The following is an 11570-nucleotide window of genomic DNA, read 5'->3' as shown; positions in this document are numbered from 1 at the left end:
GGAATGAAAGAATTACGCTTCACTTTATTGAAGTGGTTTGATCCACAGTGTAAACAATCCAAGTAAGCAAGGGGTTATATTCTTGCAAACATTAATCGCAGAGAGATTACGCGAGATTGGAAACAAAACGCGAATGCGCGGAGACCTTGGGAAGAATTTGCTTTGCTGCCTCAATTTGGCGTAGCTTTGGCATCGGAGCTCTGGCAACACAAAACCTCTGGTCCGATCGAGGGGAAGCCTTCATAACGCTCTGCGTGACATGAACACGAGAGAGTCTCTGTCGCCTAATAGCTCCGGGCCCCATCGTTCTCTGCGTTCCACAGCAGAACCATTCAGGAGCTTGGACAATGGAGCTCGAGGGAGGCGAGTTGGGTCCTGTAGACCAAAATGGGGGAATCAGCGGCCATAGCTGACATCACCATCCAGCAGACCCTACATGCATTGGGAAACGGGACACTTGTGAGAAAATGCAGACACACTCAGCTTCTTAGTTCATGTCACCAGAGGCGTTACGGCGGCTGTACATTATTCTGAATAATTGGGTTTGAAATCTGGTTGGATTAAGCTCTAGCTAGATTAAATTCCCTCAAATATCTTCCCGCTGTGTCTTGAACACGTATGTTGATTTGTTTTACTTTAATACTTTGAGCGACCTGATTTGGAGAACACGGTTGTATCTGGGGGCTTCGCCCACAAACTCGTGCCTGGGATCAGAAATTCGATTCTGAAACCAGCCATGGATCAGGTCTTCACCTCTGACCGGTTGAGGATTTATTTAAAATGGCAGAACACCGGCCGCTCGCAGATAAAGTTAAGTTTCTGACTACACGAGTAAACGCTCCACTTCCCGTCGCTCTTCATCCCGGCGCAGGCTTCGTAATTTCCAAAGTCTCTCGGATCACCTGGAGCCCAGAATCTAAACAACAAGAAAGACAAGTGTTTGTAGAGTGCGTCCAATCGCCTCCGGATTCCCCACGCACTTCACAGGTAACAGAATACTTTGGAGCCCAGAGAATCCCTATGGTGCAGGAGGACACCATTCGGCCCATCGAGTCTGCATCCACTCTCCAAAACAGTATCTTACCCATACCACTCCCTCTGCCCTATCCCCATAACCCCAAGCATTTAGCATGGCCAATCCGCCTAACCTGCACATCTTTGGACACGAAGGGACAATTTAGCATGGCCAATCCACCTAACATTGACATCTTTGGACACAAAGGGGCAACGTAGCATGGCCAATCCACCTAACCCGCACATCTTTGAACACTAATGGGCAACTTAGCATGGCCAATCCACCTAACCAGCACATCTTTGGACATTAAGGGGCAATTTAGCATGGCCAATCCACCTAACCTCCACATCTTTGGACACTAAGAGGCAATTTACCATGGCCAATCCATCCAACCTGCACATCTTTGGACACGAAAGGACAATTTAGCATAGCCAATCCACTTAACCTACACATCTTTGGACACGAAGGAACAATTTAGCATGGCTAATCCACCTAACATGCACATCTTTGGACACGAAGGGGCAATTTAGCATGGCCAAACCACCTAATCTGCACATCTTTGGACATTAAGGGGCAATTTAGCATGTCCAAGCCACCTAACCTGCACATCTTTGGACGCTAAGGGGCAATTTAGCATGGCCAATCCACCTAACTGGAACATCTTTGGAGTGTGGGAGGAAACCGGAGCACCCGGAGGAAACCCACGCAGACACGGGGAGAACATGCAGACTCCGCATAAATAATGACCCAATCCGGAAATTGAACCTGGGTCCCTGGCACTGTGAGACAGCAGTGATAACCACGGTGCCATCCCCGAATCTATTGAATTCAAACTCCACCACTTGCCGTGGCGGGATTCGAAGCCGGGTCCCCAGAATATGAGCTGAGTTTCCGGATGAATAGTCTACCACTAGGCCGTCACCTGCCCTTACAGCAGGGGTTGTACAGTTAAGAAAGGTAACTTACGTTTGTGTGGAGGTGTAATCCGTACCGTCCACCCAGACCCATTCATCAGCATTATGTGACTCGTTGAGACCAATCCAATGTCGCGTTAACTTGATCTCTTGCTTCAGAAATGCCTGTGGTACAGATGAAGGGACATCGCTGTGAGGGATTTGATACTGTGATAGCGTGGCTCACTAAAACTATTTGACAATACCTTCTATTGCCAAAAACCTCCAACATCACCCCCGGCTGGGATTCTCCAGTCTCACTGGCATTGTGGTGGGTATGGATGAGATCGGAGAATCCCACCCTAATACTGATCATAGAATCCCTACAGTGCAGAAGGAGGCCATTTGGCCCATCGAGTCTGCACTGACCACAATCCCACCCATGCCCTATCCCTATAACCCCACATATTTACCCTACTAATCCCCCTGATACTAAGGGGCAATTTACCATTGCCAATTCACCTAACCTACACATCTTTGGACACTAAGGGGCAATTTAGCATGGCCAATCCACCTAACCCGCACATCTTTGGACACTAAGGGGCAATTTACCATTGCCAATCCACCTAACCCGCACATCTTTGGACACTAAGGGGCAATTTAGCATGGCCAGTCCACCTAACCTGCACATCTTTGGACACTAAGGGGCAATTTAGCATAGCCAATCCACCTAACCTGCACATCTTTCGGACTGTGGGAGGAAATTGGGGCATCCGGAGGAAACCCACGCAGACACGGGGAGAATGTGCAGATTCTGCGCAGACAGTGACCCGAGCTGGGAATTGAACCCGTGTTCCTGGCGCTGTGAGGCAGCAATGCCAACCACTGTGGTACCATGTCGCCCAATGCAATATTGCAGCCTAGATTGTTGAAAGTGGCCATTTGTTATGCCCCCTACATGGAAGAATTACCTGACATGGGGATGGGCTGGTCTGAGAAGCCCCAGATATTAGGCCTCAGACCTCATTAGACTGAAGGATGAAGAAAGGGTGAAAACTGGCCCCCTATCGGTGCCTCAGAGACTCAGCATGACCCAGCATTGGCCATGTAGGGTGGGGGGTTGGGAAACTCTTGGGAAAGCGGTAGCTGGTGTGTGTCAGTGCGGGAGGCCGGGAGTTAGCAGTAGCTGGCAGCAGCCGACGTGGTCAGGAGCCTCACTTGGAGGTCAGGAGTTGGCACTCTCCAGTCTGGAAGGCCCAGCATTCTGGAAATCAAAGGGTCACAGGTCAGGGCAGGGTTAAAGGCTAGTGGTGATTAGGAGGATCCTTTAGTGTGACGTCAGGAGCTAGGCCTCTCCCGGGCATGGTTCCTCTAAGATCGATGGTGCTGGGCTTCCCCACGACAAACCAGACTCGGAGTGAGGCCTGAACCAATACCAGGCCCCTTACTTGCATCAGTGAAGGGCACAATCGTTGCTTCAGGTGTGGGTAAAGGATGCCTCCGAATTCCTTCTGATCCAATATGGCGGGTGGTGACAATATTGTCTGTGCCTTGTGCCGACCATTTTGGGCACTTCCGGGCCTAGGGAATGGGGCTCGATTTCAAGGCCTGCGAAGCCACACCCCTGAAGCCCCATCTTGCATCGAGTGTTAGCCCCAAGATTCAAACCTACGTCCATCATTCCTGAGACTTTTCTGCAGCGAGGACAAGTTCACACAACGACTGGCTCCGTATTTCACCGAGAACAACACACAAATAGACCCCAATTAGTAGGGTGCAATTGGCAGGGAATTCTAGTCGGATGGGACAGGCTGGAGGAGGCAGATACTCCATTCTGCCTGGTCATTGTGTGTGTGTGAACATGTGGTCTTAGCAAATGAAAAATAGATGGACAGGAACATTGACCCCAACATTGATACTGAGGGGGTGGGGGTCTGGGTTTCACAAGGGGCAGGTTCTAGGGTACAGTTCCCCTTGACCCACAAGCCGTGCTGGAAAGACTCCTCCATGTGGAAACTCTCACCTCGCGTTAGCTGCTGGGCTCCTGAAGAGCAGAGACACCCAGCCAGTTCGGGTTAAAACTGGAGGAGAGACTAAATCTGAGGTACACGGCTGTGTTATAACATTGGAATGAGGGAGTAGGTTGGCTGACACTGGCAAGGAATGGAGATTCACCATCCCATCTGACCCGGACGGGCTGGTCTCTTGAGGTTCGGGTTAACATAGAGCCATAGAAACTAGAAGCAGGAGTAGGCCATTCGACCTTTTGAGCCTGCTCCGCCATTCATTTTGATCATGGCTGATCATCGAATTCAATATCCTGATTCCCCCCATATCCCTTGATCCCTTTAGCCCCAAGAGTTATACCTCATTTTTTCTTGAAATCAGACAATGTTTTGGCCTCAACTACTTTCTGTGGTAGTGAATTCCACACATTCACCACCCTCTGGGTGAAGAAATTCCTTCTCACCTCAGTTCCAAAAGGTTTACCCCTTATCCCCTAACTATGACCCCTAATTCTGGACTCCCCCACCATCGGGAACATTCATAGAAATCATAGAAACCCAACAGTGCAGAAGGAGGCCATTCGGCCCATCGAGTCTGCACCGACCACAATCCCACCCAGGCCCTACCCCCACATATTTACCTGCTAATCCCTCTAACCTACACATCTCAGGACTCTAAGGGGCAATTTTTAACCTGGCCAATCAACCTAACCCGCACATCTTTGGACTGTGGGAGGAAACCGGAGCACCCGGAGGAAACCCACGCAGACACGAGGAGAATGTGCAAACTCCACACAGACGGTGACCCGAGCCGGGAATCGAACCCAGGACCCTGGAGCTGTGAAGCAGCAGTGCTAACCACTGTGCTACCGTGCCGCCCACGGTAGATTCTTTCTGAATCTACCCTGTCTAACCCTGTTAGAATTTTATAAGTTTCTATGAGATCCCCTCTCACTCTTCTAAACTCCAGGGAATATAGTCCTAACGGAATTAATCTCTCCTCATATGACAGACCTGCCATCCCAGGAATCAGCCTGGTAAACCTTTGCTGTACTCCCTCTATAGCAAGGACATCCTTCCTCAGAGAAGGACACCCAACTTCACACAATACTCCAGATGTGGCCTGACCTATACAACTGCAGCAAAAGGGTTCCACTCGCTGACTGGGATATCTCTCCGATCACGCCCTCCACCCCCAGAGTGCGATTACAAAGGGAGGTGGGATTCATCCCGACTCCCGGTGAAGTGAGAGTTCTGACAGATTTCCTGGCCAGTTGCCATTGAGAGATCCCGGCACCCGACCTGTTCCTCGCTGCTGTCAACCACCACCAGGTTGGACATCTTTGACGAGCAAGACTTCTGCGACGTCGACCAATCTTCCAGCGTTGATGAGAAGTGGTAACATTTCTGTCGGAATAATGTCCATTGGTCAGGACACTGGAACTGGGGCTGACCTGCCAAAGACAAATCCATCAGTCACTCATCTCCCCGGCCAACCATTAACAACAGGCCCCAGATCCCCAAATCAATCTAACAATGCACCCACTTTGACATCCAGACTCATGGGGTCGTAGGATCACTACAGTGCAGAAGGAGGCCATTCAGCCCATCGAGTCTGCACCAACTACAATCCCATCCAGGTCCTATCCCCATAACCTCACGCATTTACCCTAGCTACTCCCCCTGGCACTAAGGGGCAATTTAGCATGGCCAATCCACCTAACCCGCACATCTTTGGACTGTGGGAGGAAACCGGAGCACCCGGAGGGTCCCTGGTTAATCCAGCTTCCTGGCGCTGTGAGGCAGCAGTGCTAACCACTGTGCCACCGTGCCGCCCAAAGGTGATGCATTCAGATATCTGTTGTCTAGAATATTGAATACAGGGGCTCCCCTCTCCTTGTCTCAGTGAAACTCGAGGGGAGGGTGCGGGGGTGAGGCTACCCTCATAGCCCCACACATTTACCCTGCTAATCCCCTGACATTAAGGGGCAATTTAGCACGGCCAATCAACTGAACCCACACATCTTTCAGAGGAATCCGGAGCAAACCCATGCAGACACAGGGAGAACGTGCAGACTCCGCACAGACAGTGACCCAAGCCGGGAATCGAACCCGGGATCTCCGGCACTGTGAGGCAGCAGTGCTAACCCACTGTGCCACCCATTTATTGCCCATCCCTAATTGCCCTTGAACTGAGTGTCTCGCTCGGCCATTTTCAGTGGGCTGTTGAGAGTAACCCACATTGCTGTGGCTCTGGAGTCACATGTAGGCCAGACCGGGTAAGGATGGCAGATTTCCTTCCCTAAAGAACATTAGTGAGCCAGATGAGTTTTTACGATAATCGATGATAGTTTCATGGTCACCATCACTGGGGCTAGTTTTCAATTCCAGATTTATCAATTGAATTAATTCCACCAGCTGCTGTGGTGGGATTTAAACCTGTGTCACCAGAGCATTGCCCTGGCCTCTGGGTTACTGGCCAGTGACAATACCACTACACCGTCTCCCTGTGTTGACTCAACCTCTTCCTGGTTAGTGGTTAAGGTGATGCATTTACTCAATCTTCGACAATACCTTCCAAACCCACTCCCTCCACCACCGACGCACAGTGGCAGCCGTGTGTACCATCTACAAGATGCACTGCAGCAACTCACCAAGGCTCCTTAGGCAACACCTTCCAAACCCAAGACCTCTTCCATCTAGAAGGCCAAGGGCAACAGACACAGGGAAACACCACCACCTGGGGGTTCCCCTCTGAATCACTCACCATTCTGACTTGGAAATATATCGGCCATTCCTTCACTGTTGCTAGTCAAAATCCTGGAACTCCCTCCCTAACAGCACTGTGGGTGTACCTACACCACAATGGACTACAATGGGTTCAAGATGGCAGCTCACCCTCCCCCCACCTTCTCAAGGGGCGATTAGGGATGGGCAACAAATGCTGGCCTAGCCAGCCACGCCCACAACTTGTGAACCAATAAGAAAGTCAGAATGGCAGAGGGCCCCGAGCTACAGGCTGGAGGGTAAAGGTGAAAGGTCAGGGTGACAGATGGCTGCTGTATGCAAAGGGGAGCTGAGGCAGCGGTGAAGAGGATCGTGTGCCACACCATCTCCACGGCAACTTCTTCCCACAGAGGATACCATTCCTCCACAGTATCCATAGCAGCAGAGCCTGGGCCTTGTGGGCCGCGCGAGGCGGAATGGCGGATCAGAGCTGCGTACCGTGCTTCCCTCACTATCTCACGCGGCGAGGGTGGGAGTACTCGGGGAGATGTACCACACGTTGGCAGGAGTACATTAACACTCACAGTTCTCCTTCATCTCAGCCAGTTGAATCGCAAAATTGCTGTGCGATCGACGCGTTTGATCGGCCAGTTTCGCAACTGCAAAAGGAAAGGAAGAATCATTCAGGCTGATTGGAGCATTTTAAATCCCCTTTTGATGTTACTGCCTCCATTCGCGTCACTCCCCGCAGTGCGGGGTGTCTGAGACAAATCTTCACTTAAACTGGCAGGGCGTTAGCCTCAGAATAACACAGTCTGCTCTGGAGGTTAGCCGTCAGTCTTTATTAGGACGGGAATTATTTCCAAAAGTTCAATAAGAGTCACAGAGGGTTACAACATTGAAACAGGCCCTTCGGCCCAACTTGTCCATGCTGCCCAGTTTTTACCACTAAGCTAATCCGAATTACCCGCATTTGGCCCATATCCCCCTATACCCATCTTACCCATTTAACTGCCTCAGTGCTTTTTAAAAGATAAAGTTGTACCCGCCTCTACTACTACCTCTGGCAGCTTGTTCCAGACACTCACCACCTTTGTGTGAAAAAATTGCCCCCCTGGACACTTTTGTATCTCTCCCCTCTCATCTTAAACCTAAGCCCTACCTTTGGGAAAAGATATTGACTATCTAGCTGATCTATGACCTTCATTATTTTATAGACCTCTATAAGATCACCCCGAAGCCTCCTACACTCCAGGGAAAAAAGTCCCAGTCTATTCAGCCTCTCCTTATAACTCAATCTATCAAGTCCCGGTAGCATCCTAGTAAATCTTTTCTGCACTCTTTCTAGTTTAATAATATCCTTTCTATAATTGGGTGACCAGAACTGTACACAGTATTCCAAATGTGGCCTTACCAATGTCTTGTACAACTTCAACAAGACGTCCCAACTCCTGTATTCAATGTTCTGACCAATGAAACCAAGCATGCCGAATGCCTTCTTCACCATCCTGTCCACCTGTGACTCCACTTTCAAGGAGCTATGAACCTGTACCCCTAGATCTTTTTGTCCTATAACTGTCCCTAACGCCCTACCATTAACTGAGTAAGTCCTTCCCTGGTTCGATCTACCAAAATGCATCACCTCGCATTTATCTAAATTAAACTCCATCTGCCATTCGTCAGCCCACTGGCCCAATTGATCAAGATACCGTTGCAATCGGAAATAACCTTCTTCACTGTCCACTATGCCACCAATCTTGGTGTCATTGGCAAACTTACTAACCATGCCTCCTAAATTCTCATCCAAATCATTAATATAAATGACAAATAACAGTGGACCCAGCACCGATCCCTGAGGCACACCGCTGGTCACAGGCCTCCAGTTTGAAAAACAACTCTCTACAATCACCCTCTGGCTTCTGTCATCAGGCCAATTTTGTGTCTAATTGGCTACCTCACCCTGGATCCCGTGAGATTTAACCTTATGCAACAACCTACCATGCGGTACCTTGTCAAAGGCCTTGCTAAAGTCCATGTAGACAACATCAACTGCACTGCCCTCATCTACCTTCTTGGTTACCCCTTCGAAAAACTCAATCAATGATTGGTTAGCTCAGTTGGCTGGACAGCTGGTTAAGGTTAAGTTTATTTATTAGTGTCACAAGTAGGCTTACATTAACACTGCAATGAAGTTATTGTGAAAATCCCCTAGTCGCCACACTCTGGTGCCTGTTCGGGAACACTGAGGGAGAATTTAGCACGGCCAATGCACCCTAACCAGCACGTCTTTCAGACTGTGGCGGTTAGTGATGCAGAGCGACGGCAACATTTAATTCCTGTACCGGCTGAGGTGATTCATGAAGGCCCCGCCTTCTCAACCTTGCCCCTTGCCTGAGGTGTGGTGACTCTCAGGTTAAATCACCACCAATCAGCTCTCCCCCCTCAAAGGGTCATCTGTGGCTGTGGCGACATTACCTTTACAAGTGAGGAGTCCGTGCTGAGGTCTATACACTGACCCCTGGGTCTGGCTCATCTGTCCCCACACATCACAGTGTGGGTGGTACTCTAATTCAACCCCACAAGCGCCACATCCTTACAGCACAGGAACAACACAGCCTCCGAGGAAACTAACGGTGGGTATCTGCCAACAACCCTGATGGCTACTGGGAATATGCAGTATCAACATTGGGAAGTACCCTGGTGCCAGCTGCGGCTGAGTGAACCACCTCAGGTTGAGTTCAAACCCTTCTCCAGGCCAACACTCCAGTACAGCACTGGGAGAGTGCAGCACTGAGAGAGTGCAGCACTGGGAGAGTGCAGCACTGAGAGAGTGCAGCACTGAGAGAGTGCAGCACTGGGAGAGTGCAGCACTGAGAGAGTGCAGCACTGGGAGAGTGCAGCACTGGGAGAGTACAGCACTGGGAGAGTGCAGCACTGGGAGAGTGCAGCACAGTCAGAGGGTGATAAGCCAACACTGTCAACCACAGGTAAGACATGGCAGTAGAAACAGGCCATTCAGCCCATCGCGTCTGCTCCCCGCCATTCAATGAGATTATGACTGATCTGTTGTGATAATCCTCAACTCCACTTTCCCGCCTTATCCCCATAACCATCGATTCCCTTACTGATTAAAAATCTGTCTGTCTCAGCCTTGAACATACTTAATGACCCAGCCTCTCCACCCTCTGTGGGAAAGAATTCCAGATTCACTCCCCTCGGAGAGAAGAACAAAGAACAGTACAGCACAAAAACAGGCCCCTTGGTCCTGCAATTCTATGCCGACTCAGATGCCTCTCTAATCTAATATTTTCTTGCCTCTGCGTGTTCCATATCCCTCTATTCGCTGCCTATTCATGTATCTATCCAGATGCCTCTTGAATGTTGTTATAGGATCTGCTTCCACCACCTCCTCCGGCAGCGCATTCCTGACACTCACCACCCGCTGTGTGAAAACTTTGCCCCTTACATCTCTTTTAAACTTTCCCTCTCTCACTCTCAACCTCTGCCCCCGAGTAATTGACCCTTTGACTCTGGGAAAAAGACTCTGACTATCCACTCTATCCAAGCCTGTCATAATCTTGTAAACTTCTATCAGGTCCCCCCTCATCCTCCGACGCTCCAATGAAAACAATCCAAGTTTGTTCAACCTTTCCTCATGGTGCATATCCTCCAAACCAGGCAACATTCTGGTAAATCTCTTCTGCACCCTTTCCAGTGCATCAACGTCCTTCTGGTAGTGTGGCGACCTGAACTGTACACAATACTCCTAATGCAGCCTAACCAAAGTCTTATACAACATGATTTTCCAATTCCTACACTCAACGCCCCAACCGATGAAGGCCAGCATGCAATACGCTTTCTTGACCACCTTGTCCACCTGAGTTGCCACCTTCAGGGACCTGTGCATCTGCTCGCCTAGATCCCTCTGTACGCTAATATTTTTAAGGGCTCTACTATTTACTGTATGCTTTCCTTCTGCAGTAGACCTTCCAAATCGCATCACCTTACATTTGTCCGGGTTAAATTCCATCTGCCATCTTTTGGCCCAGGTTTCCAGCTGATTGATATCCTGCTGTATGCTCTGACAATCCTCTCACTATCCACGACTCCCCCAATTTTTGGATCATCTGTAAATTTTCTAATCAGACTATCTATATTTTCTTCCAAATCATTTATAAATATTACAAACAACAGAGGCCCCAGCACTGATCCTTGTGGAACACCGCTTGTCACACACCTCCAGTTAGAAAAGTACCCTTCCACTGCTACTGTCTGCTTTCTGTGCCAAGCTAGTTTTGTATCCATTTTACCAGCTCACCTCGGATCCCATATAACTTCACCTTCTGTACCAGCCTGCCATAAGGAACCTTTTCGAAGGCTTTACTAAAGTCCATGTATACAACATCCACTGCCCTGCCCTGGTCAATTTTTCTTGTCACCTCCTCGAAGAACTCAATCAAGTTTGTGAGACACGACCTCCCCTTCAGAAAACCATGCTGCCTATCGCTAATAAACCACTTCCCTTCCAGATGTGAGTACATCCTGTCCCTAAGAATCTTCTCCAATAATTTTCCCTCCACTGATGTAAGGCCACAGGCTGTAATTTCCCAGATTGTCTCTTAGAACATAGAACATAGAACAGTACAGCACAGAACAGGCCCTTCGACCCACGATGTTGTGCCGAGCTTTATCTGAAACCAAGATCAAGCTATTTCCTCCCTATCATCCCGAAGTGCTCCATGTTCCTATCCAATAGCTTCTTAAATGTTCCTAAAGTGTCTGACTCCACTATCCCTGCAGGCAGTCCATTCCACACCCCAACCACTCTCTGAGTAAAAAACCTACCTCGGACATCCTTCCTATATCTCCCACCATGAACCCCCTAGTTACCGCTCCATTCACCCGAGGAAATAGTCTTTGAACGTTCAC

General features: G+C 49.5%; 1 protein-coding gene across 3 annotated transcripts in view; it reads right to left on the bottom strand.

The window, feature by feature from the left end:
- LOC144507798 (C-type lectin domain family 10 member A-like) overlaps nt 1–11570 on the bottom strand; it is a 73651-nt gene continuing 62081 nt past the window's right edge. For all 3 annotated transcript variants that reach the window (XM_078235098.1, XM_078235099.1, XM_078235100.1), the window contains 4 exons: nt 7226–7300; nt 5217–5368; nt 1982–2094; nt 1–916 (listed from right to left, as the gene is read on the bottom strand). In XM_078235098.1, the coding sequence (XP_078091224.1) occupies nt 772–916; nt 1982–2094; nt 5217–5368; nt 7226–7300 (485 nt within the window). In that variant the 3' untranslated portion in view covers nt 1–771. The remainder of the gene's footprint in view (nt 917–1981; nt 2095–5216; nt 5369–7225; nt 7301–11570) is intronic.

This window comes from Mustelus asterias, chromosome 19, assembly GCF_964213995.1.
Source record: "Mustelus asterias chromosome 19, sMusAst1.hap1.1, whole genome shotgun sequence".
Classification (NCBI taxonomy): Eukaryota; Metazoa; Chordata; class Chondrichthyes; order Carcharhiniformes; family Triakidae; genus Mustelus; species Mustelus asterias.
The sequence above is the reverse complement of the archived record's forward strand: the minus strand, read 5'-3'. Positions and strand labels throughout refer to the sequence as shown.